This window comes from Arachis hypogaea, chromosome 15, assembly GCF_003086295.3.
Source record: "Arachis hypogaea cultivar Tifrunner chromosome 15, arahy.Tifrunner.gnm2.J5K5, whole genome shotgun sequence".
NCBI lineage: Eukaryota > Viridiplantae > Streptophyta > Magnoliopsida > Fabales > Fabaceae > Arachis > Arachis hypogaea.
The window spans coordinates 6,122,946-6,150,829 of record NC_092050.1 but is presented as its reverse complement, the minus strand read 5'-3'; the positions used below and the strand labels follow the sequence as shown (position 1 = coordinate 6,150,829).

The following is a 27,884-nucleotide window of genomic DNA, read 5'->3' as shown; positions in this document are numbered from 1 at the left end:
TTCCTAATTGGCTCTCATATATCTTCTTTTCGACTACGTTCGTGAATGATTTCACATTGTATCTTCCTTACTAGAGACTCCATATTCATGATGAACCAATCTATACCTCATAATCTATCATATATAGTGATATTCTTTTAATTTGAAAAAACAAATAATCTTAAAAATTTCTCTCGTAATAACACATTCTCAACCTATATATCTTTTCAAAACCTCATTACTTCACCATTTTCAACACATTTTTTTCATCTCTCATTACATATACATCTCTTTTTTCGTGATCTCCTTCCAAAAACCCATTAGATCTTTTAAATTATTATGCTCTTCCACTGGCATGTTTTTATCCACATCATAATACAATTCGATCATTTTTTTTTATAGTAGTTCATTTTTATTTGAATATTTCTACTACCATTTAAACAACATGATTGTATTTTTTTATTTTTATATATCCAACTCCAAGACTTCCTTGCTTTTTAGCTAGGCTTTTGAACAGTGTTTTATTTGGTTGTTGGCATCAATTTCTTTTATATTTTTTTTTCAAAAGAATCTCTTTTGTTCTTGTATAATTTTTTTTTAACTTTTTTTAGCATCTTGAAGAGATTAAGAAAAGTACATAGATAAGCTATTTATAATTGATTTTATAATTATTAGTATCTCCGCCTTTATTAACAAATTTGACTTCCAACTACTTAGTGATATATTGCATGTTTGAGAACAATGTATTTGGTTAATGAACTTTTTTATGTGACATGTATGTTATGAAGTTATGAATGGTGAAACAACATTATTATTTGTATAATTTCGATTGTTTATGTTAGTCTAATAATATAATATAATTAATTTTTTATGTTAAGTACTTTTTTCGTCCCTTACGTCTTGGGTTAAAATTAAAATCATTTCTGACATTTTTTCGTTATTAATATCATTCTCCATGTTTAAAAATACTTTAAAATCATTCTTTTCCTAATTCTTGAACCAAAATATCCTTCATCATCATAATCCTCCTCTTCACCTTCCTCACCCCACCACTTTCATTGCCACCAACATTGCCGGTGAGAAGAAGAAGAGGAAAAAGAAAGCTTCGCCGGCGAAAAAACGACGTAGCGACAGCATTGGCAACCCGCAACCCCTCCCTCATTAGCATCGCTTCTCTCTTTCTTTTCCGATGAACTAGCGGCGGCAGCACCTCCTTCGCATCGCTTCTCTCTCTCTCTCTCTCTCTCTCTCTCTCTCTCTCTCTCCTCCGACGAAACAGCGACCCCGCGACAGCAGCAACCCGTCCCTCCCTCTCTTCGCATCGCTTCTCTCTCTTCCCTGATGAGCCAGCGGCGACAGCGCCTCCTTCGCATCGCTTCTCTCTCTCTCTCTCTCTCTCTCTCTCTCTCTCTCTTCTCCGATGAACCAGCGGCAGCAGCGACCCAGCGGTAGCAACGACGACCCTGCAGCAGCAACGGCGCCCTACAACAGCAACTCATCTCTCCTTTCTTCGCATTGCTTTTCTCTCTTTCTATTCTCCGATGAACCAGCAGCGACAGCGGTGATCTAAATGATGACCTTGTAGCGGCAATGGCAACCCAGTGGCAGCGGCAATCCAATGGCAGCCCCTCGCTTTGTTATGGTGGCAGTGGATATGGTGGAGGTGGTGGAAGTGAGGAAGGTGAGGAGAAGGATGATGGTGATTAAGGGTATTTTAGTCCAAAAATTTGAAAAAGGATTATTTTAAAGCGTTTTTAAATGTTGAGGATGATTTTAATAACAAAAAAAAGTTGGGAACGATTTTGATTTTAACCCAAAATGTTAGAGACGAAAAAAGTACTTAACCCTTAATTTTCCTATAATTAACATATTATATATGCAAATATTGTAATTGTTGATACAAAAAAATTAGATTTTTTCCGATAAGAGGGTGCGTCGACTGCCAACGATATTGACTACTAAAAGATAAGTTGAAGTCGAAAAATGATGATGCAAAGAGTATCGAAGTCAAAAGGTAGTTATTGCCTTTTCTTGAGTAGCAAGACTTACTACTCGACCTTCCAGTTGAGTGGAGAACATGTGTGCGAAATTTGAGGAGCGTGCTAAAGAAAACGTGAGACTTGAAAACCAAGAAAGACATGGTTGTCAAAACTTAGGGGTCAAGATTCTTCATGGTCAATAGGTCATGGCTGAGAAAAATGAGAAAGTAAGATCGTAGACGGCATGCTCCATGGCAAGTCTATCTTCATGGTTTATAAATAGTAGAAACTAAGAGTTCTAGGACATCTTCAAAAACACTATATCATCACACATAAGCTTCCATTGAAATTCTCAGTCCCAGCAATGCAACGGAAGATCATGGAGCACAAATGCATGTGAGTGTTGGAAGTTCACTTTTATTTGTTTTTCTTTTATTTTTTCTTTTCATTATTTGCTTTACGCATTTTATTTTTTATTTTTTTTCTTTAAGTATTTTGCTTTCTTTCAATTGTAATTTTAAAGTTTCATCTATTATATTACAATTTTTTATTATTTACTATAATTTAAACATCTCATACATTTTGATACTAACACTAAATAATTTTTTAGTCAAATTCACTCTTTTTTAAAGAAATTATATCTATTTTTTAAATACTTAAAATTTTAATACAAATTTAATTTAACATTTTATTAAAAAATTATATTAAAATTTACTAAAAATCAAGTGAAACAATAATAAAAAGTTAAACCATTTAGAACTGAGTTATATTTAAGTAATTGTTAAAGTTGTGACAAAAATGATGCAAACAAACATCATGAATTAAAAGAGCCAATGTGCCAACAAAAGAGTCACAATCATAGGGGTGCTAGAAAAAAGCTACATAAATAAAATAAATAAAGGGTAAAATATATCTTTTATTTTTAAAATTTTGTTAAAAGTTTTTAAAATATCTTTAGATTTTATTTTGTTTTAAAAAAATTTTATTTGTATTAAATGTATTTTTGGCGATTAATTTTTAAAAAAATTTAGGATCAATTCAATAACAATTTCACAATAACAACTTTTAACACAAGTAAATTAGACATAGTTGTCATTAGGGATGGAAATGAATTAAGCCAGCTCGAACTCAACTCGTTAATAGCTCGATAAGTTGAACTCGTAAGCTGATGAGCCGAGCTTAACCTTGGAATTGAGCTCATAAATTAAATAAGTCGAACTTGAGTTTGAATAAGCTCAATTTATTAACTCGTGAACTGGCTCAATTATATATAATATTAAAAGTATAAATTAAATACATATAAGATATTCGTATTAATAATTTAATATATATATATATATATATATATAATTTTACATATATATTACTGTTCTTAATTATTTAAAATTTTATAATAATTTTTATATATAATTTTGACGTAGGATATAAATAAAAAATTTATAATTGATAGATAGATAATATATAAAATTAATTTTTTTTAATATTTTTTAATATATATAAGTTATAATTTTTAATATAGAATTATAGATTATGTTCCTATTTGAGTCAACTTGTGAGCTTTCGTTGAGTCGAGCTTGAGTTTACGAAATAGGTTCGATTGTTAATGAATCGAGTCATGAGCCAAGCTTAATTTTCGTGAGCCAAATTTGAGCTTGGTTTAGCTCGATTCAACTCGATTTATTTCTAACTCTAGTTGTCATGCATTATTATTGGATTCGTTATAAAATTTTCGAAATGTTAACTATCAGAAATATATTTGATGCAAATTAAAAATATTAAGAATAAAATTTAAACATAATAAAATCTAAGAATGTTTTAAATTTTTTAAATAATATTTAAGAACAAAAAATATACTTTACCCGTGAATCAACTATCATATTTTTTAAAGTTTTACCAAATACATGTAAAACAAAAATTTTTTGTTCTTCTTTTTTGATATTGTTCCCGAGCTAGTCTTTGCATGGAATTTATCCGAGTAGAAGTTGATAATGGAAAAAATCTTTTTTATTGTGGACAATTTTCAGACTTTGTTAAAGAAAAAGGGATTAAATTGAGCATAATATAAAGGTGAATGTTATGGTATTCTTAAGAATGTATCTAATTTATCAAAAAAGGTAAATAGATAATATTTAATAAATTTTAAATATTTAACTTTTTTAAATATTTTATTTTTTTATCTTTAAAAATAAGTTAGATAATTTAGACACCATAGCACCATTAAAATCTTATGAACCAAATTGATATACAAATTACAACATAAATACGAGAATCACTATAAAAATCTAGTCTAATTTTACCTTTTTTTTTTTAATTAGAAATTATTTACAATTTCATTACTTTTTTTAATTTGAAGAATAGAACTTGCTACCAACCATTTCGCTCTGCTAGTATACTCCATATTTCAGTAAAATCCGAAAACAACTACCCTTTGGTATTTTGTGTCTCCCCAAGCATGAATTTAAATATCCCCCCCCCCCCCCCCCCCCCCCTTTTCTCTCTTCTCTCGTCTTCCTTTTTTTTTGGTCTATTTGAAACGGTGATATTAATCGCCTGCTAATCCCCGCTTGGCGTGGCACAATGTTGGCATGAGCTCATTCTAGAAAGAAGACAAATGAGATTTTCTTTGATATCACAAGGTTGAAACACATGTTATGTGGCCAAATGTACAAAAACAGTTCATCCATTCACCAACCCCGTCACTTCATCCTCCTTAATCCTTTATTATTTCTCTCTAAATTCTTATAGCCACCAAACCCGCAAGAAAATAATAAGAACCCAACGTTATGGCGGCACACATACATATATCTGCCACCCCCTCTATGTGGTCCAGGAGCCAGGAGGTTCTAAAGAGAAAGCACATCCACCATATCACATAATGCGATTTATGCTTAGTACACCACCACACATAGACATTTGTCATGTTCCATGCAAAACAAATTCTTATGATTCGGTTCACTCTTGTTCAACAACAATTGAATTCATTCGCCTTTTATCTCTGTCCATAAAAACTAACAACAAATTAATTGCTATTCACTCAAAAAATGATAATCAGCCTAGGCTATTGTGAGGATAACAATGAAGAAAATAGCTGCTAAGGTTGACTAATTGAACGGTAGTAATTAAGTTGAAAGAATGTTGTTTAAGGCATTGTTATTGTGACTTGTGAGTTGTGAGTGATGCTTTCTTGTATCTGTTGATAGAATTGGAACCACGACTTCCATCCCTTTATCGCCGACCAAACCAAGAGAGTCCACCACATCTTCCCTGCTCCAACCCGCACGCAGAAGCACCAAAGACAGCACCCTCGCCTGCCACGTCATCCCCTCCATGTCCTTCACCCTCACATTCACCTTCTTCTCTTCTTCCTCTCCATGATCACCACCGTCGTCCATGACCATCATCATGTCGCGAATCTCCTCCTCCCTCCACCCTCCGTCTCTCAGCTTCCACACCGCCCCTTCCATGCACCCTCCAATCTCCCCTTCAAACCTTCTCCACCACCACTTGTTTGCCAATTCCCCCTCCACCACCTCTTCCGCCATCTCCGACCAAAACCTTATTCTCCTCGCACTCTTGGCCGCCCAAACCGGCTCATCCTGTTCCCCTTCCCACTCCGACATGAACTCCGCCTTCTCGAAGAATCCCGCCACGTCGAAACTCAACAACCTAAGATCGCCGCCGTGATCGACGTAAAAGACGGGATTCCCGGCTACGTTCGGCGACGCAGGGATGTAGCAATGCCGGTAAATAGGTATGAGCTGCGGAGCCTGGTTCAAGATGCGCCACGCGGAGCTGGTGGCCCGGGTCGGGTCACTGGGCTCGGGGCCCCAGGAAGGATGCCAGAATCCGGTTTTTGAGACCTGACGGAGGATGGAGGAGGTTGGGAGGTTGAGGAGAATCTGGAGCTGCTGATCGGAGGAGGAGCGCCAGTTTGGGAAGCCCGGCGAGATCGGGAGGCCGTGGTGGAGGATGGCGCGGAGGTCCGGCGGAAAGGTGATGTTGAATTTTGATTCGAGTTGCGAGAATTCAGCATCGGAGAGGCCATCGGAGACGATGATGTTGGAGGATTTGAGGCGGTCCATGAGAGCGGCGGCGTACGCGGCGAAGGAGAAGCATATCCGGTTGGGCCTTGGTGGCTTCTTTGAATAATTGGTGGTGAGGTTGGGCATGGTGGAAAAAAAGCGAAACGCAGTTATGAGTGTGAAGTTTGAAGAGATGACAAGAAAAGTGAAATGGTTACGTAAATGATGTTGTTGTTGTCATCAGTCATCACTGTTCCGTTTTGAACGCAGTGATGCACCGAATAAGGCGTAGCGCTTAATTGAGTTAGAGATCGTCGATTCTTCTTTTATACCATATGTAGTGTGGAAGACATTAAGATAAAGACACTTTAAACTTTTTTCTTAATGATATTTTTTAACTATTAAAATTAAATTAAATAAATTAATTTGGTTGAAAAATTAGTGAATTGAATTTTGAATTGATTTAACTATTAAAATTAAATTAAATAAATTAGTGTGTGTTTGGATTTTAGTTTGAAAATGAGAATTTGTATAAAATTATTTTGTAAACATGATTTTGATTAAAAGTAAGTTTGTATTAAAGTGATTTATGTTTGATAATCTTTATATCAAAATAGATTATAGTAGAGTAAATATGATTTTGATTACACTACTCAAAATTATTTTTAAATAAAAAATTATTAAAATAGACATCAATTTAAATAAATTTTTTATATTATTCTATCATTTTAATTTAGATATTTAAATAGATATTATTAATTAATTTTATAATAAAATTAATATTTACTTACTAAAATAAAAATAATATATAAAAATTGGTAAAAAATATTTTTATATCAAAAGCAAAAATAATATATAAAAAATATATTAAAATATATTTTATTATATTATATTACTTATAATTTTTTAGTACTTTTGGTAATTTTTTATTTAATATTATTTTAAACTATAAATTTTAATTATTTATGATTTTATTGTTAGTTATAATTAGATTTTTATTTATTTTATTTTTTTAATGGAATTAATAATTTATATTATAACAAAATTATAATAATAAATTATTGTACAAAAATTACATTTACAAATTTTAATAGAGTCAAACAAAAAATAAATTTTTTTATACAAAATCAACAGTAAAAATTTAATAAAAAAATATAATTATATATTTAAAATACTTAAATACTAAAGAGACTACAAGCAAAGAAATAAAATGTAAAATTGATAAGAAAAAATAAATTTAATACTAACGTGATTTTCTAAAAGCATTAGCTACAAATTCTAACTTTTTAAGATCGTAAAATTACGTTGACGTTTAGAGAAAAAAATGGATTTGAATTCTCTAAAGTTTGAATTTCACTTTAAAGAGTAAAGTATGATTTTTCACCATTTATTTCATAGGTGGGACCAAAAATAAATATAAAAGAGAAACTATTCAAGGGTAGAAGATCACACTCTACTCTTTAAAATAAAATTCAAACTTTAAAGGATCCAAATCTAAAAAAAAAATACCCAAACATAAAAATGAAGCGTTGAATGCATTCAAATGTGTTTCTCTTCTTTCTAAACCAAACACAGCCTAAGGCTTAGCGCTTAATTGAGTTAGAGATTGTCTATTCTTCTTTTATACCGTATGTAGTATGGAAGACATTAAGATAAAGACACTTTAAACTTTTTTTAAATGATATTTTTTAACTATTAAAATTAAATTAAATAAATCAATTTAGTTAAAAAATTAGTGAATTAAATTTTGAATTGATTTAAATTAATTTTTTTAATAAAAAATAATTACAATTATCTTTATTATAAAAAGTAATTTAAAATATTTTTTATGATATATATACATATTAATTTTAAAAATTCAAAATTATAATTCTATGATTACAGAAAGAAAAAAAGATTAAAATTTAAAATTTTTAAAATTAATATATATATATAATAATAATAATAAGAATATTTTAATTACTTTATATAATAGAGATATTGTAATCATTTTCTATTAAAAGGATATTAATTTAGACTCATTTAAAATTTGGTTAATCGATTTTTTTGTTAAATCGATTTATCCAGTATAATTTTGATAATATAACATAATTTAATCAATTATATGTATTAAATTTTAATAGCTAAAAAATATTTTTTAAAAAAAGACATTTTAAACTTCTTTATCAAAATAATTTTCATATAGTATTGTCTTTTTCTTATTTTCTACTTTTTTAAAAATATTTTTAAAAGTATATTGTTTGTTGTTGTTACATTGGGAAGATGCATAATTTATTGAGATAATATCCTAATCTACATATTAGTCTCAATTTAATCTTTAAAATTTTAATTATTTTTATTTAATTTTTAAAATTTAAGAACATGATTTATATTAATTTCGAAATAATTTTTGACACACAAATTTAACAGATCATTAACGTAAACATTTTGTTACTATATTGGATTTTATAAAATCACCACGTTTTAATTTTAGTATTTAAATAACTCAAAAATAATTTTATAAGTAGCTTGAAATTTTTCTTCTCAAAGCAACTAATATGGTGTTATTTTTAAATTATTTGTCAAAATTAAAATGATATCATTTTACGTTTTTTAGTGTCACATATATTTATTATTTATGTCAATACTCTATTAATGTTTTGTATGCCAAAAATTATCCAAAAACTACTGTGAATCACATTGTGTACAAATTTAAGAACCAAAATAAATATTAACTCCAATTTATTTTACTTTTTAAATAAATGTGTAGAATAGATAGAAAGTCCTTTCTCTTTGATCACTTTCTTTTTATTTGAAGATTTTATGTTTTTTTTTTTTTTTAAGTTAGGAGCGAGACTCGAACTCGCGACCTCTAAGTAAGTATGAAAAAACTATGTCATTTTTTTTCTCAAAGATAGATATTATTTTATAATTGTTTCCATAAGGAAGTATAAAAGAAGTTGGGTATTCCCAATTATCACCAAATGTGATCCGAAGACAAATAGCTTAAAAAATAGTAAAGTAAGAATAAAGAAAATTTTTTAGCATTTATCAGGTATGACTATTAAGTTCACGCATTAGACTGCTGGCTTCTTATACTATCTCCGGTGTTGGACTCATTAGCTTCTCAAAGACACACCTATTCCTCGCTTTTCAAGTGTTCCAACAGAACGCTGCGATAAAGGAGATTTTTTTCTACCTTCGATTTGAATTATACCTTCGATTTGAATTATAGTTGATTGACAATTTTATGTTATTTTTGTTAAAATATAATAATTTTTCCTTTTTCTTTAAAATAATTTTGTTTGAATAAAGTAAAGTTAGATATCATTGAATTTTGATAATTAAATAAATAAATATTAATTATACATGCTTATTTATTTTAAATAAATCCATCTATTAATATTATATTATTTTATACAATACCGAATTTCATTCTTATTTTTTGACTGCAAGAGTAGTGCTAGATTGAAAGGTTGAAAATTTATTTATTTTGGTAGGTTAAGGTAGAGAATTAATTCCAAGCATAATAAGTGTATATTATTCTGAACCTTAATTATTTTAATATTTAATATTTAATGTTTAAATTAAAAATTAACTAAAAGAATATCTTAAACATATTATTAAAAGAATTAAATAAAAGTTCTCTTAAAATTATTTAAAAAGAATGTTTATGCATAAATGATCAAATTGGAAATGTTTAAATTTATTAAAAATAACTTAATTCCTCAAATCATTATAGATAGGGTCATAGAGACAAACGTAATTGACATTGATAAATTTAAGAAATTAATTTGAGTCATAAATAAAATTTGAGAAACTCATTATTTATTGAATATTTTTTGATTAAAAAATCCTATATGTATATAATATTCTTGACAAATATCTACAAAAGAAGCTCTTAACTTAAATCATATTAAGACTATTAGATATCCATCTTTATCTGTCCCAAGATTGATGACTTTGAGAGAGTGTTTGCGGCCATATGCAAATTGGCACTGGCGCACGTGGTAATCCTCCATTGGCAATTTATTTGCTTTATTATTTGTCATATAATTGGATTTCCTTTTTGTTCTTTGTATGAATGGCGGTGCCGGCGGTGAAATGGTGTTCTTAGGTTGCACTCTACACTCTATAGAGTCTAGGCTTATTTCATCCTATAATAATTGGTTACGACATCTCTCTTCTAAATCGGGCACATCCAACTTTAGGTAAAAAATACATGTCAAATGACATAAAATACATGTATTAATATTGATATAATATAGTGTCCATTCATAGCTTTTTGACATTAAATAAAAATGATTCTCTTCTATATTGATTTGTAGTGGCATTAATGTAAATTTCCATAGCTGGACCAATGACGATTCGGGTGTATTGTATATTTGTATTCATGGATTCTTAAAGAAGAAATGAATACTACGACATTTAAATACAAGTCCCATGTGACATTATTTATTTATTTATTTATTTTTGTTTATCCAAACGGTATCTTCCAACCCGACAAATTAAGAATTAATCTGTCGCGAATTTGAGCTCTATTTAAGGATTTACCGTTGGCCAATAAGTTGCTACATATACAAGACGGAGTTTGAATTCCCGACACTTACTTAAGCAGACAAGTGAACTGACCACTCGACCAACACAAGTTAGTTACCTTATTATTTATTTTGTTAATCACTTGGACTCCCCATTATTGCGGTCACTGTTTCGAAATTTCCACATCTAAATTCCCACTATGGATTAGTCACCTTAATACACGGATCACAAATGTTATACACCATTTTTTGAAACCATTTTTTGAAAATGACAATGCTAACCAATTTTTTGCACTTTTTAAAATCCGGTGCGTTTTCCACATCTAAATTCCCATTATGGATTGGTCATCTTAATGCACGGATCACAAATGTTATACACCATTGTTTGAAAATGACAATGCTAACCAAATAACCAATTATTTGTACCTTTTAAAATCGGTGCGTTCCTTTCCATACTCACTTTGCCATGGGGCCTTGAAATACTCATATCATAGTTCGTAGTTATTCATATTTACTATTTATGAACCAAAAAAAAAGTACTCGTATTTTTGTATTCTCCTTTCCCGTGTACTTAAGAGTTATGAAAACTGATTTTCTTCTTATAATATAGGTTATTTGCATTTTTCTTTTAACGTTTCTAAGCAGATTATGTTTACGCAATTGACTTTATATCAGTTAACACTTAACAGTTAACAGCTAGGGGAAGACTTTTCTTCCTTTCTCCTATTATTTATTTATTTTATTTTTTTAAAGAAAAACCAATTAAACAATTTTTTTTTGGTGTCTAAACAAAAGAGAAGACCAAAACAAATATCTATCTTAAATAAAAACTGATGGTTTTTCGAAAAATATCACTAGGCTCTGACTTAAACAATGCCTTATGAAATACATTTTTTCAAGTATAATAAAATACAAGAGTTGAATTTAGGCATTTTTTGGGTCTTAACAAAAAGGAAGACCTATAAGGTTTGATGTTTTAAAACAATGAATAAAATCCCATCCTGACCTTTAATCATTTTGCGAACTTCTATTTCGTCCACATTAATTGAAAAATAACATTGCGGTCCTTAATAATTGTCTCCGTCAGACCTTTTGTCCCCTTTGTTAATGTCTCCGCCTATAATTAACGATGTTACTTACGTGTACTATTAGCTCATGTGTCAAACAAATATTTAAAGAGACAAATCACCTCTTGATAACTCAGCAAAACACTGCATTTTAGAGAGGTCAAGAACACTTTACTTCTTCCTTTCGTTGATCAACTTCATTGTTCCATTTTTGCTTCTTGCAGAGAAAAACAAACATCTCAAGACGTCAATCAAATCTATCATTATCTAGCAGAAAATCATCCAAGTCATTTGAGTCAAAGGCTACAAAGAAGCTTATAACCTATCATTATCTGTCATTATCCTCACCCTCAGAATGCTTAAAATCAGACAACCTCCCTCCTCAACCTTCTCTTTCTCTCTTTTCTCCTTGTGTTCCAACCTCAATTGCACACCAAAATTATCAAATTGATTCAATCCCCCACCCTCACCACACAAACACAATCCACCCTCCAATTTTACATCACTATTACTTACTATGCGCATTGAATCTTCTCCCTCCAAATCCGATAACCCATCACCCTCTACTCTCTCCACATCATCCAATTGATCTATTCCACTTTCCGATTTCACATCACCATCACCAACCCCACAATTCTCACTAACCTCAACCATAGCATTACCATTATTATCATAATTCCCAATCCTAACAACTCCGACGAATCAAGCACAATCATAGCAAGCTCATCACTGCAATCTCTGTACAATTTCAATCTGCTAGAACCATACCGGAAGCTTTGCCTTCAATCACCGTCGTGATTTGTTTCTTCCCTTCCTCCTCTGCCAAGAGTGAAATGATCTAAACCGATAGCGAAATCAGCTTTGGAGAAATCATTGAAGAGGGGGCAACAAAATGCAGCGTTTTCATTGAGTCATAGGGGGCCAATTAGTCCCTTCAAATGGTTGCTTGACACGTGTTGAGTTAACGGTACACGTTAACAACATTCTTTAACTATAATGGGGCAATATCATTCTTTAACTAAAAAGGTTTGGCAAAGACACTGATTAAGGGCTGCAATATCATTTTTCAATTGATAAGGGGTGGAATGGGAGTTCGCAAAATGATTAAGGCCCAAAGTGGGGTTTTACTCTAAAACAATTTCAGAAAATAGAAAAAGGGTTCTATGAAAATCTACAGCTTCGTCGTCTACAAGTAAAAATTCATCAGGGACATAAGAAGACTCAATGTATCTAACTGTTCCGTATTAGACACGTATTATGTTGTATGATGCACAATAAAAATAGAATATCTCAAATTCTTTTACAACCATCGAATAGGATTCATTATTTTCTGAAACAAAATGCGGATCTATAGACTATAGCATCTAACAAATGCAGTTTCAGATAAAAATAAAGAAAGAATAATATTTTTTCAACTTCTAATGATTAATACATGCATTTCCTTTTCGTGCAGTATTTATTTATACTAAAAATTAGTTCCAAGTAGTGTTAATAATAAAATAATCAAAGTAATCTTCTTGGTCATGGCATATATAAAATTATTCGAAATGCATGGAGCGCCTCGATTAATATGGTGAAATATTATGGTAATCTACATACTGATACTGGTCCCTAGTTCCTACCAAAACTCTGGGAAACCATTAAAAAAGTTAGTAAGAAAATGGTCCCATTGCTCAGTTTACTATAGTCAGTGATTTGGAATGCAAAAAGACTTGAAATAATACTGTCAACTATTATTCATGGTGCACTCACCCTCATCTTTAGGCACATCAGTTTCTTCAGCACTGGAGCCAGTGTCATCTTCCATTTCATCCTCATTTTCATCTTCGGCTGATCCTGAATTAGTATCTTCCGCCTCCTCTGTTTCATTAGCAGAACTCTGTCCAGGTGATACCTTTGCTCCTTCTTCTTGTTCTTGTTTGATAACAATGCCATTATGGAAATGACCTTTACTTGCTGCATTTAACAGTTCCTTAGCAGAGTTTTGAATGGGTATGCAATGAGTTCCCCCATGACTCCCTTTATCAGTATCTCCTCGGTATCTAGCCGAAACAATCCCGTTACTCCATCGTACTTCTTTTGGATTTGGAAGTACACAATAGGCTGTTACCATGTCTAAATTTTTAAAACTAACCCATGCTCCCGAAGCATAAGCGCTGCCACTAGCATATGATTGGGGTCCCTGATATTCCTGATAAACTTCGCTTCCGTGTGTAGGCAACAATGATTTGCCTTGATTGTTTTGGATGTTGCCACTCACTTCTGGTGTTACGGCATCTAAGATCTTTTCATTGGTTTGCTGCTTTGCCATTGTAGAGTGATTTGGCACACCTTGATCATGTGGCTTAAGGATAACTTTCTCAAAGAGAGATGGTTTAATTTCAAAGTGAGGCTTAATTAGTGGCGCTGGCTTTCTACACTGAGTTTGTGGTTGAGATTCTTGATGGATTGGATACGGATACAGTATATCCAGTGGCCGCTTACGTGGCCTCCCTCTCTTTCGTGGCTGTCCTGTTCCAAAAGGGATATTTCCATTAACTTCCCCTAAAGGGATATTACCTTTAACTTCATTACGGGGAGGCACTGCCGCTTTAGGGATATTACCCTTAACTTCATTATGGGGAGGCGCTGCTGCTTTTTGTTTGAGTGATGAAACTTCTTCTTCAAGCCTTGTGAGACGAACCTTGTAATCAGAAACTTCAGCCTGCAATTTATCTATTATGCTCCAGAGCTGGACATTCTCTGCTGACTGCAAGAATAAGCTTGTTGATATTATTAATACAATGAAGTAACAATAAATTATTAGTGCAATGCAGGAGTGAGAATTTGGGAAGAAAATCATCCACCTGAGCTTCCCAGAGTTGCTGGTGCTTCTGAGAAAGATTTGCAGGTGGTCTGATAGTTCCTTTATGGGAAGATTGCTCTCCAGAAGCTGAGAAGCCAGGCGCAGTAGGAGCTGCCGAAGAATAGCCATGCGCACCAGGAAAATTGTAAGCATAGAGATGCTGTAATTGCTGCATTTGACTCAACCAAGATGATGGATCACAAGGACCTGTAGAGTGTAGGCAACACCTTAACCTTAATAATACATTATACGAACACCCTGAAATGCATCCGAACATTGACAAGTATAACATGGAAAATGAAGCATTACCTCATGAAAATTACTATGTCCAAATACTTATTTACCCAAATAGATATACACTCTAATTAAAATCCAAAACAAAATCCTTTTGTTTTGTTGGGGGGATTATACCTCTGTCTCCCATATACTTGGTAATGAAAATATTAAAAAGAACTACAAGATTGCTTAATTACCTGGAAATCCAGGATACGGGTAGGGAATAGGGTAATGCATATCCGGAACTAGAGGCCGGGTAGTTGAGGAAGTTCCAACACCTTGGCAGCTAGGATCAGTGGTGCCATTAGGAGGGAATGGCTGATAAATTGGGGGAAAATTTGATCCCATAAATGGAGCAACACCAGAAGGCCACTGAGGTTGCCAATAGGTTGGTGGTGGCGGTGTTGTTAACTGTGCAAACATCTGAGCTTGTTGCCACTGATTGGTGGGCATGGTCATTGCCAGGAACTGTTCTGTAGCACTTTGAGGAGTGTAGGGTTTAGGGGCAATGGATAGCTGCTGCTGTTGTTTTGAGTTAGGCAAAACTGTCACATTTGCTTGGCCTTTCTGTTTGTTGCCCTGTTATTCAGATATACACTCTCATCTCAGCAAAATCAACAGGATAAACAACACTACAAATGATGCATGTTACCAACACATAGGTGTTATAAATTACTCCCTAAAATATGATTCTAATTATGATTACCGACACACTCCATCCATACAGTGGTTGTTACGAAATTCTGGCTTCTCTAACAACCAAACTAAAATATGCAATGTTTAGCGACTCGAACAATAGTAGGCCATAGGATCGCCGTTGAAAGAAAACAGGGGCGAGACGGTTAAAAAGCTTTTTTTTTTTAACGAAAAAACAATTTTTGGACAAAAGATTGAACTTTTCATAATAAGAAGACAAATTAGAGTGTGGTACCTGCGGTTCATTTGTCGGAGGTTGTTGACCAGAAGCGGAACCCAGAATCTGATACTTGTTCTTTTCCATCGGTTGAAAAAATAAAATAATTAAAAAAAAAACTAGAAAGTAATATAAGAGTTGCAGCCAAAATGCAGGTCAGTACTAACTAATCAGTAGGTGGGAACGATGTAATGCCATGCCATGCCATAACCATAGAAAACCCTTCCGTTTCTCCTTTTTACTGCAGTCTCTTGTTTTTCTCCTTTGATGGGTCCAAGCCACATTAAAAAGAAAGAGAGATAAAAGGGGGCCGAATTAGGACTACAACGCCGCACCTCCTTTCAGAGAAGCACCTCACGCGAAAATCACATTCAATTCATTCGCTGTTTAGGGTGGGGTACTGGGTATCTTTTTCAATAAAATTAATTATGAAACTTGGATATTTTATTGTTTCCAGAAATTACTCATTTTAATAGTCACCCAAAAAAAAAGTACTCATTTTAATCGGAAAAAATATTTATTTATACCTAAACTTTTTTTAATTCTTTATATGAAATTAGTGATTTTTTCTGATTTTAAAAAAGAATTTTACCTCTGAAATATGAAATATCTGAAACATTTTATAGATGTTCCAACTTCCAAGAGTATGCAACTTATGCATCTAATGACTAGATTACAGCGTATTTTCCCCGGGTTTTTTGAGATTCAATATTTGCAACAATAACATTTACATTAAGAGGCACATTAATAGGCCTGTTGGGGGAAGCGATGGGATTAAATATTGAATCATGTACGGAAAAGATATTTGCAGGGATGAGTTGGTAAGTGATGTTGTTTCTTGGCGAAGTGCTTTAACTTTGTTCTTATCCATGTTAGCATTTAGGAGAGACTTTAGAAAAAGGAATTATGCATGGAATACTAGCACCACCACAGTGTCGTGGTCAAAGTCAATAACTTAATTCTACTAGGCCAGTTCCTAGAAGATATAACACCTTCTCTAAGTTTGTACTTGTACAAGGCGCCAGGACTTTCTTATATAAATAAATGTGAAAAAATTTTTATTATTAAAATGTGTATCAGGTAAAATAATTTCAAGAATACACGTGACCATTTTAAGAATGACGTTCGTAAAGTGAGTTTGTATTCTATTTAGCTTTAGTGACTACAAAATGGAGCAGAGCAGAAACCATTTCAGGTATAGCGTCTACGAAATTGGGAGCTATCTGGCGTCAGAATTGAGCTTATCAGAACAGCATCCACGAAATTGTAGCCAATCTAGTGATACTGGTGTCATTTGAACTTCAACAGCTTTCATTACCAATTATGTGTTTAAATTAGAATTTACAAACGAAAATTTATATAAGATTGATTTTACAAACTCAATTTTGATAAAAATTGAATTGGTATTAATGTGATTTATATTTGATAATTTTGTATCAAAATTGATTATAATAAGATGAATGTTGTTTGGTTAAATCATTCAAAATTAGGTTTAAACAAAAATTACTAAAATAGACATAAATTTATATAATTCAAAATTATATTATTTTAACTTTTAAAAAGAATTTAAATTTATGTGTTTAAATTTAGTACTTTTTATTATAATTTGTTAGTACTTTTCTTTAGTACTCTTTTTATATTTAATTATATCATTTTAATAAAATTTATATTATAAAATTAACAATAATAAATAAAATATATACTAATTTAAGAATATATAGTAAAAAATATACAAAGTCCAATAAGAAAACAAAATTCTATAAAAAAAATACGTATTAATAAAAATGACTAAAAAATTTTATATGAATAATAAATACTAAAAATTCTATTAAAAAAATATAATAATATGCATAAGTAAAGATAAAAAAAATTCTAAAAAAAATATTCATACTATCAACAAGAAAAATAAATAAAAAATTGATAAAAATTAAAAGTTAACAAAGAGTACTAACAATAATATTAAAAAATATTTATTTTTAAAGCATAGCTAATGCACCACTATTTCGTGGTACATCTTGTGCTTAATTTAGTAGATTTTATTCACTATTCTCACACTTATTCATTTAAATCGCATGTTTTATATTTTCCTTCCTAATTTTGTGCTATGATTGAAAACATGCTTCTTTAGTCTTAATTTTGCTATGTTTAATCCTCTCTTATTACCATTCGATGCCTTGATATGTGTGTTAAGTGTTTTCAGAAATCACAGGACACGAATGGCTTAGAAGATAGAAAGGAAGCATGCAAAAGTGGAAAGAATACAAGAAGTTGAAGGAACTGCAAAGCTGTTAGCCCTGATCTCTTCACACTCAATCGATCATAACTTGAGCTACAGAAGTCTAAATGAGGCGGTTTCAGTTGCGTTGGAAAGCTAACATTCGCGGCTTCGCAACAATATATAATTTGTCATAGTTGCCTTGCTGTTAGGTGATGCGCACGCGTGAATTGTGCCGCAGACGAGTGACGCGTACACGTGGGCGACGCGTACGCGTAACATAGTCATGTGCTGGACGTATTAGAAATCACTGGGGTGATATCTGGACTATTTATGACCCAGTTTTCGACCCAGAAAACACATATTAGAGGCTGCAGAGTGGGAGAATCATTCATACACTTTTTATTCACAATTTTAGGTCTTAGATGTAGTTTCTAGAGAGAGTCTCCTCTCTCTTAGTTTTATGTTTATTTCTTCATCAAATTCAGGTTCAATATTCCTTTACTTTACTTTCTCTTCTACTTTTATTTATTCTATTACTTTTATTTATGAATTCTCATGTTAGATTTGATTTCTTTTATTAATGTAATTTGAGGTATTTCATGTTTATTGCTTGCTTCTCCATTTGTTGTTATTGAATCTTTTGACTTTGGTTGAATAATTAGAGACTCTTGAATTATTAAACTCCTTTGTTGATTGATAATTGTGAGTTGCTAATTGATTTGCTTTTCAATAACTCTAGTCTTTCCTTAGGAGTTGACTAGGACATGAGAAAATCAAATTGATTTATCCACTTAACATACCTTCATTGTTAGATGTTGACAAAGCGGGAGTAATGAACAGTTCTCATCACAATTGATAAAGATAACTAGGATAGGACGTCTATTTCTCATACTTTGCCAAGGGTTTTCATGATCATTAGTTTACTTTCTTGTCATTTACATTCTTTGTTTAAACCTTTCAAAAACCTAAAAAGATACTTTTCTCATCACCAACAATAAACACACCTCCCTGCAATTCCTTGAGAGACGACCCGAGATTTAAATACTTCAATTTATTTTTATTGGCTTTACTTTAGTGAATAACAAGTTTTTATACAAAATAATTATTGTTGGTTTAGAAGCTATACTTTCAACGAGAACTTAAATTCTAGACCACGCGAGAATCCGTTCGTCAATAGCCATGAAAAAAATTTAAGATTATTATTTTTTTGTATCTTTTATTTGTTGTAAATGAGATTGAATGGCAAAATTGGTAGAATGGTAATTAACTTTTTAATTTATCAAGTGAACGTAAAAACTACAATTTATTAATTCTGGTGAACGACAGTTCAAATCCAGAATCAAACAAAACTTACAGCATTTAAGAAGATTAGACCGCCACTGATTTGGGTAGACCAAGTCTTTGATCCATTTCGTGCGTGCCAGGTGCGAAGAGGGCGAACTGTAATTTTACTGATGTTGTCTGCTTCATTTCGTGGTCGCTAAAGTTAAAATGGAGTATAAATCCACCTCGGTGCCATTCTTAAAATGGGCATGCGTATTCTTGGAATTATTTTGTTTGGTGCGTATTTTGATAAATAAGTTTTTTCATATTTATTTATTATAAAAAAGCCAGGCGCCAGCAGCGTGTTGTGTGATTTCTTATCTGTTTAATTAAAAACATAAGAGTACAGTTCCCAATCATTTTAGCTAAGAGCCACGACATACATTGAAACTGAGTACTGGAACAAAGCAATCTCCACGATGGGAACACCAAACAAACAAGAGCAACGATAACTTATTCACGAAACATAATAGAATAAAGCAAAGCTACACACTGCACGAGCAAACTTACAAATCAATACTCCTCTCCTTCTTCACCTTCATCACCTTCTGTAGCCTCTGCACCAACCTCCTCATAGTCCTTCTCAAGGGCAGCAAGATCTTCACGAGCCTCAGAGAACTCACCCTCTTCCATCCCCTCACCAACGTACCAGTGAACGAAGGCCCTCTTTGCATACATAAGGTCGAATTTGTGGTCAATGCGGGAGAAAACCTCAGCAACACTGGTGGAGTTTGAGATCATGCAAACAGCCCTCTGCACCTTGGCAAGATCACCTCCTGGAACAACAGTTGGAGGTTGATAATTGATTCCGCACTTGAATCCAGTGGGGCACCAGTCAACAAACTGAATAGTGCGCTTGGTCTTAATAGTTGCCACAGCTGCATTGACATCTTTAGGCACCACATCACCTCTGTACATGAGACAGCAAGCCATATATTTTCCATGGCGTGGATCACATTTTGCCATCATAGAAGATGGCTCAAATGCGCTGTTGGTGATTTCATTCACTGATAGTTGTTCATGGTATGCCTTCTCTGCTGAGATCACAGGTGCATAGGATGAAAGCATGAAGTGGATCCTGGGGTATGGTACCAAGTTAGTTTGGAACTCGGTGACATCAACGTTCAGCGCACCATCAAACCGCAGAGAGGCTGTCAGCGATGAAATCACCTGAAGATATTATGATGAACATGATATCATGCAATAAATTGATAAATCAGAATTGTATTTAAACATATGTAACAATAAGAGGTGAAGAAAGTACTTGAGAGACAAGGCGATTGAGGTTAGTGTAGGTTGGTCGGTCAATGTCAAGGGAGCGCCTGCAAATATCATATATGGCTTCATTGTCGAGCAACACAGCAACATCAGTGTGCTCAAGAAGGGAATGGGTAGAGAGGACACTGTTGTAAGGCTCAACAACAGAAGTTGAAACCTGTGGTGAAGGATAGACAGTGAAACCAAGCTTGGACTTCTTGCCATAATCCACTGAAAGCCTCTCCAGCAAAAGGGATCCGAGGCCAGAACCAGTGCCACCACCCACGGCATTGAACACCAGAAAACCTTGCAGACCAGTACAGTTATCTGCAAGCTTTCTGATACGGTCCAAGCAAAGATCAACTATCTCCTTCCCAACTGAATTTAAACAAGACAATCATCGAATTAGTAAAAAACAATTTAAAGAACAAAATGCAGAGGCTGTTGAGGCATTACTGGTATAGTGGCCACGGGCAAAGTTGTTTGCCGCGTCCTCCTTTCCGCTAATGAGTTGCTCAGGATGGAATAGTTGACGATATGTGCCAGTCCTCACTTCATCAATGACAGTGGGCTCAAGATCTACAAAAACTGCACGGGGTACATGCTTTCCAGCTCCAGTTTCACTGAAGAAGGTGTTGAAAGCATCATCACCTCCCCCAACGGTCTTATCACCTGGCATCTGGCCATCAGGCTAAGCGATCCACAAGAAAAATAAATAAATAAAAGCCTAGTTAGCGGAAGCTTCAAACAGGAATTACCAATACCAATAATAGATCCAGATTTGGAAGAGACACAACACAATAGATAGTAATCTTCAAGATCCAGGCAATATCGTGAAAGTAAAGCCACTAGAAAATGCTGTTAACATTATGATCTATGATCTATATCAAATGACGCAAAACGGAAAGATACGAGAAACGTTCGCTAAAATGTGGCGTAGAAAAATGTAGATCTATTGAGATGGGAAGTACCTGAATGCCGTGTTCGAGGCAGTAGAGCTCCCAGCAAGCATTTCCGACCTGAATACCGGCCTGACCAATGTGGATCGAAATGCACTCTCTCATTTTCTCAGGTTAATCGCAGAAAGAGTATCGAAATCTAAGGAGGAGAAGGAAGATTGAAGAAGAAGGAGCAGAGCACCTAGGAGAGGTTAGCGTTTATTAAGACGCTTCTCTGAAACTGTGTTTGGAAACTACCCGCTAATGGCGTTCCTTCATTTTATATCGCGGGATCGGAAGTGTGTCACTCAAAACACGAGAGTTTGGGGTCCAGATTTAATCATTATTATTATTATTTTAATCTCTTTAAAAGGATTTAAAACAAAATTTGTTTTTTCTTTATTTATATTGGGCTACTTTTGCCGTCAAAATTTAGTTGGATCGCTGTAGATTTTCACGGGCAGCGTCTCACTCTCACCAAGAGCAAGATGCCTTCACGTTTACATGCGGATTCTCCAATTCGAAAGAATCACACTGATTATTATTATTGTTACGTACTTGATTTGATGGACATGACTAAGTAAATTCTAAATGTAAGTAGGTGACTTTATGAATTAATCTCTTGTTTAATTTATACCGGGGCTCGCGATGTCTCCTGCATGTAGATGAAATTATTAAATTTTCATCCTATGCTAATACGTGGAGCTTTGAGGCTGAGTCCAAGCAAATGCCAAAATATTGCTTTTTATTTGTTGCGGGGGATAATTTAGGCAGATTCCGTTTATCTTTCCTAACTTAGTTGGGTAGAATTTTTATTTAAAAATTATAATATTTATATTTAATATTCATTTAAAAAATACAGCAGAATTTTTTTAATTTTTGAATTATAAAAATTTATAATAGGCATGTTTGATACTGTTTAAAAAAAAAAGTTTTTTTCAATTGACAGTATTTTAAAGAAATAAAAATATATGACTCATTTTATTATCTCTGTAAAAATATTTCTATTTTTGTTAAAAATACTAGTCTCCGCAAAGTTCTATCCGTTATAAGTACGGGCCTTTTATCATCATTTTCACCATCATTTTTACACAATATTTCATCTCTTTAAATTATTGGTCCTTCACCATCATTTTTATGTAATGATTCATCTGCTTAAATGACTCTCCACCACTATTTTAAAATAATGTTCCATCTGAATCACTTACTGCATATATTTCTTCTAATTTTTTTTAATTTATTTTTTTCACGTGTGATTTTATTTTTATATAACTTGCTATTATTTTTATAATTAGTTATAACAAGTATTGACCTCAATAAAAGAGAAGGCTAATAGGAGTAAAAATAAAAAATAAAAAACAGCAACTTAATATACATTGACACACATCTTATATTTGTTTTTTATTTTCACCTACTATAATATCATACACAATAAAACAGTAAACACTAACTGCACAATAATTTCTTTGGCATTGCCATTAAAATTTATTATGAATTAAAATTTTATTACTATTCACCACATATAAGAAGGCTCATTTTTATGGTTATGGAGGGCATGTGTGTGCTATGCTTGGATATGGAGTTAGGGGGGACTACACGTATATGTGGGACAGATTTTTATCAGTTTGAGATGAAGGAACTCGGACCGTGCGTGTTGTTTGGGTTGATATTTTTTATTAACAAATCGCACGATCCGAATTGTTTGGTAATGAGATAGAAATTCGAGTAGAAGAATTCGGACCGAATGAATTCACAACTAAGGAATGCGAACGCAAATCGCATGGTCCGAGTTCTTAGCTGAGAGTCTGAATTGGAGATCATTCAACTCGAACCCTCCGTTTTGTGGAACGGTTTGGAAGAAATCGGATGGTCTGAATTCAAGCTTTTAATTTTTTTTTCTTTTGGTTGAAGTTAACCTAGTCGTAGGGTTCGAGTTCCTTAAAGTTGGTGATATAAAAGGGTGAAGTGAAGTGGTGGGACATTAGCTCCGTTTTCCTTCTTCTTCTTGAACGGCTGCGTCTTCCTTCTTCTTAAAAAACTCTCTCTTTTTTTCAGTTTTGATTTTGATAAGGTAGTATCTAAGACTAAGGTTATGCTTCTTTTGTGAAAAAAATGAGTGATAGAGTATTGCTAAAAATATTTTATTTTGGTCAGATTTTGTTAGAAACGGCTGAAGGAGTAAAATTTATTTGTGAAAACGCAGTAGATGTTGTTATTCCTTTTATTATCTCATTTGAGGAGCTCAAAGGAGTAATCTGTGAAAAAATTGGTTCTGAGAGGGCAAGAAAGATATCATGTATTCTATACAGATAACCCCTTCCGGTGTTTGGTGGATTCGTACAGTATCAAACCAAATATGTGACGAACGAAGTGAGCATGCAGGAGATGTTTTCAATGTATATTAAAAACCGGTCTCAGATTTCGTTCATCGAGTTGTATGTTGAGTTTGAACAATCTGAGGCTGACCGGAATATTCTACAGGAAGATTATTATAGTGACAGTGAAGAAGAGTTCGAAAGCAACTATGAATTTGTTGTTCTAGATGGTGATGAAGATCAAGGTGACAGAACCATGAAGCCAGATGTGACAGAAGTGGCAAATGCACTCGCAAACGAAGTGCCGTTTGAGGAGCCATCATTCATGAGAGTTTTAGACTTGGAAGCCATGCATGTTCCGGAATTTCCGGAATATATGACTGCAGGTACGTAATCGTGGTAGAAGTGTTTTTTTAGTTAGACATTGATTGAGTTATTACTAATTTACCCTTTTTTAGCATTATTTAATCATGTGTTATGTGTCGTAGTTGTCAAGATCTAATCGGTCCTCGACCCGTTAAGGAGTTTTTATTTTCTTTTATATGCTTCAAGTGTTTATTAGGAAATAATATTTAAGTTGTCTACGATATGGTTGTAGCAAGTTGCATGAGTTTGTAATTATTATGTGCACATGTTCGATCTATTGTACGGTTCAAATGCCATGAACCGGACAGGACCGGTGCGGTTCGGTTGGTTTCTCGGTCGATCCGGTCGGTCCGGTCTGGTTTTTTACATTTGCTGCTGATGTGCTTATTTTGTTTAGCGTGACATCATAACATGTTGAAGGTTTTGATTTATAGCATACTAGATGCAGTAAAATTTGATTTACCTTTAGAATCGGTTTTGAAATATCTACGTATTAATGAAATTTATCTTATGGCGTTTGTCCCAGCAAAAATTCCTATCGTCGCAGATGGTGAATTTGCCGTTGGGATGGAGTTCAGTTCTAGAGAAGCTGTTATTAAGGCGGTAAAAGAGTATACCATACGACGAAGCGTAGACTACCGGGTATATGAGTCTGAGCCGTTGACATTTTATGCCAAGTGTACACAGTATGGGTCTGGGTGTGATTGGCTTATCAGGGTTAGCTTGATCAGCAGGAAGTACTGTTGGGTTATAAGGAGGTATAATGGTAGCCACACCTGTACCACAGCCACCATTTCACAGGATCATTTGAAGCTGGACTCTATCACAATTGCAGAAGCAATAAAGCCACTTGTTGAAGCTGACCCCTCCTTAAAGGTAAAATCGGTTATAGCAAAAGAGCAATCGAAATTCAACTACACCGTCAGTTATCGGAAAGCATGGTTGGCTAAGCAGAGGGCAGTAGAAAAAATATTTGGAGGTTGGGAAGCATCGTATGAAGCGTTGCCTATATGGTTTGAGGCCATGTATCACAAGGAGCCATCAGCTGTTGTCCATTTTGAGACTATGCCTGCATATCAAGGCGATGACTTGGTGGGTGATATTCGGGTACTGCATCGTATTTTGGAGTTATTACCCTTGTATTAGGGCATTCAGACATTGTAAGCCAATTGTCCAGGTGGATGGGACTCACTTGTACGGAAAGTATAAGGGTTGTCTGCTTGTGGCAGTTTCACAGGATGGCAACAACAATATCGTTTCGATTGCGTTTGCTATTGTTGAGGGAGAGACTTCTGAGGCATGACATTTTTTCCTGAGTAACCTCTATCAACATGTTGTTACTCGGGATGGAGTGGGTCTAATATCTGATAGGCACGAGTCCATCAATGCAGCTGTGGAACGTAGTAACGGAGCTTGGTCACCTCCTAGAGCTTTTCATATGTTTTGCATCAGGCATATAGAGTCGAATTTTCTGAGAAAGTTCAAGGCACCGCACCTCCAAAAATTGGTCGTTAACATCGGTAAACATTTACTAAATTTAATCAAATTATTTATAGATTTGCCTTAAATAAATCTATTGAACTCAATTACTTTGCTTTCTATATGCTTTGATCTGCTAGGATATTCCAGGACGGTGCGGGAGTACGAAGTGCGTTACCAGCGGTTAAGGAACCGCGGCGAGGCATATATAAACTAGTTAAACCGAATTCCTTGCGAACAGTACGCATTGGCCTTTGATGGCGGGTACCGATGGGGTCACATGACGACGAATCTTGTGGAGTGCATCAACTCAGTTTTGAAGGGTGCACGCAATCTTCCCATTACTGCTCTTGTGAAGGCAACATTTTACAGGCTAAATGAGTTGTTCACCCGTAAAAGAGCGGAGGCGGAAGCCCGGATCAATGCTGGCCATGCGTTTTCTGAGATAGTGACATCGAAGTTGCATGCAAACCAACTTGCATCAGGAAACATCCAAGTTAGTTGTTTTGACCGCCAGAATGAGGTCTTTGAGGTTCGTGAGATGCCAAGTGGACTGGAGTTTGCAGTTGATCTACGTAGCCTTCGATGTGACTGTGGTGAGTTCCAGGTGGACCGGATTCCCTGCAGACATGTGTTCGCATGTTGTGCCAACCAGCGACTGGATTGGCGATCGTACGTAGCCTTCGATTGTATCTTCATTGTTCTCATCCATATCCTGACTACCCTCATCGGTATCTTGATTACCCTCATCCATATCCTCATTGCCCACATCCAGAACCTAGTTACCTTCATCATTCTCTTCACCCACAAGATTCGACAAGGCTAAGCGGTCCCCATATTTTGATCGGTACCAGTTCATGTAAGTATCCAACGGATGCTGTGAAGGCATGTGAAGCTCAGAAAGAACGTAGTGATACCTGTTTGTCCAATGCATCACCCAAATTGAATGAGTCGGTGTCGTTACCCAGTTAAGATTTTTAGGTCCAGTCAGAATCTCTCCATGCGCCTTATCCAAACTCTGTTCCTGAGTAGGTACTCCCTGAACGAGACCGAACTGTCGCTTGACCCTATCGGTGGCATGCCACTCGATACATTCAAACGACACCAATGAAACTGTAGCACTCCAGACAACCGATTGCAAGTAGATTTCAGCAGGAATTATGTTCGGATCCATACGATCCACAACATAGGCAACCCAGACAAACTGGAAAAATAAAGGAAACTCATGATTACAACCCACAATTCAAATAACAATAACAATGACTGATAGTTTTGTCAAAGCCCAATATTCCCAAAACTAATACTTCTTTAATTAAAACACACCTGGCCTTCCTGAAGTTCATCAAAGCCTTCCTGAAGTGAGCTAGCTTTAGATATCTATATCGTCGGTCACCTCGCTCCCAGTTACGCCACCTAATACGATGTCCTCAATTAGCTCAACTGAATCTTAAATATCAAGAAACGGATGCATTGTAACATAATATTACCTGTTTGCTAGTGGAAAACTGCGGGGTTCTCTAGGAAGCGGCGATAGATAGGGCAATCGGATCCAAGCCCAGCCGAGCAGAAGTGTTAGTGGACCATCTATTTTCTTACAGTTATAACGAGATGCCCTGCATAACGCCCTGTAAAGGTGTGCTAGGCAGGCCGAACCCCAACTAAACTGTCCAATATTGACAAAATCACGAAGCAAGGGTAGAAAATTTGATCTACAGTCCTCCTTACAAGGTGCAACCCCAAATTGAAGCAAACACTCCACCTCCATGGCTTCAAAACTACTCATTATCATCCTTGTCACTGGAAGACCATCTGTGGGAAGACCAAATATTAGAGCCACGTCTTCAAGAGTCATGGAACATTCACCAATGGGAAAGTGAAACGTATGTGTGTCTGGGTGCCAACATTCGATTAGAACATTTACCAATGCTTTCTGACACTGAACTATCCCAATCTGAGACACATGATAGAACCCGGTAATTCGTAAATGCTCCTCCACCCTATCGTTGTACCGATTCGGAGGAACTGGGTGGTTACATGTCAACATTCTTAATTTCTACAAAAAAACATAACAAATTACTAGTCATATAATTATCAATTACTAACTTACCATCATCAATCATTTCACTAATTCATTATATAACTAATTCTTTTAACTTCTAAAATTATTTAATTAATCCTTAAAATTATTCATAATTACAAATAAAATTCATTACCAATACATTTATTCTTAATGAAAATTCTCAACAATATTACAACATCTTAAATAGTATCTAATACTACTTACACATTTGTTAAACATTTTCTCCTCAATAATAAAAAATATTAACAATCATTGTATGCCATCATTCATATTCTACAAAATATTAACATTCATATTCTAAAAACTACAA

General features: G+C 34.1%; 4 protein-coding genes across 8 annotated transcripts; all 4 read right to left on the bottom strand.

The window, feature by feature from the left end:
- Window positions 1-5,077: 5,077 nt before the first annotated feature.
- On the bottom strand, window positions 5,078-6,127 carry LOC112747775 (uncharacterized). The gene has a single exon (XM_025795962.1). The coding sequence runs from the start codon at window positions 6,125-6,127 to the stop codon at window positions 5,078-5,080; it is 1,050 nt and encodes a 349-aa protein (XP_025651747.1).
- Window positions 6,128-13,102: 6,975 nt separating this feature from the next.
- On the bottom strand, window positions 13,103-16,555 carry LOC112748111 (uncharacterized). Of its 4 annotated transcripts, none has more exons than XM_025796319.3 (5): window positions 15,766-16,044; window positions 15,617-15,676; window positions 14,883-15,264; window positions 14,411-14,667; window positions 13,103-14,313 (listed from the first exon to the last, which is right to left on the bottom strand). In XM_025796319.3, exons 3-5 carry the CDS (start codon window positions 15,142-15,144, stop codon window positions 13,291-13,293), a joined length of 1,542 nt encoding a protein of 513 aa, XP_025652104.1. In that variant the 5' UTR covers window positions 15,145-15,264; window positions 15,617-15,676; window positions 15,766-16,044; the 3' UTR covers window positions 13,103-13,290. The 4 variants fall into 4 exon arrangements, with proteins under 4 accessions (XP_025652104.1, XP_072074608.1, XP_025652103.1 ...); XM_072218507.1 differs by having other exon boundaries at window positions 14,411-14,616; window positions 15,766-16,039; XM_025796318.3 differs by having other exon boundaries at window positions 14,411-14,616; window positions 15,617-16,555.
- Window positions 16,556-19,442: 2,887 nt separating this feature from the next.
- Window positions 19,443-21,870, bottom strand: LOC112748110 (tubulin alpha-3 chain). Of its 2 annotated transcripts, XM_072217568.1 has the most exons (5): window positions 21,368-21,870; window positions 20,853-21,087; window positions 20,404-20,774; window positions 19,851-20,309; window positions 19,443-19,765 (listed from the first exon to the last, which is right to left on the bottom strand). In XM_072217568.1, the coding sequence occupies exons 1-5, from the start codon at window positions 21,458-21,460 to the stop codon at window positions 19,646-19,648; spliced, it is 1,278 nt and encodes a 425-aa protein (XP_072073669.1). In that variant the 5' UTR covers window positions 21,461-21,870; the 3' UTR covers window positions 19,443-19,645. The 2 variants fall into 2 exon arrangements, with proteins under 2 accessions (XP_072073669.1, XP_025652100.1); XM_025796315.2 differs by having other exon boundaries at window positions 19,443-20,309.
- Window positions 21,871-25,545: 3,675 nt separating this feature from the next.
- Window positions 25,546-27,541, bottom strand: LOC112747773 (serine/threonine-protein phosphatase 7 long form homolog). Its single transcript, XM_072217569.1, has 3 exons — window positions 26,982-27,541; window positions 26,818-26,907; window positions 25,546-26,698 (listed from the first exon to the last, which is right to left on the bottom strand). The coding sequence occupies exons 1-3, from the start codon at window positions 27,536-27,538 to the stop codon at window positions 26,653-26,655; spliced, it is 693 nt and encodes a 230-aa protein (XP_072073670.1). The 5' UTR covers window positions 27,539-27,541; the 3' UTR covers window positions 25,546-26,652.
- Window positions 27,542-27,884: the final 343 nt, after the last annotated feature.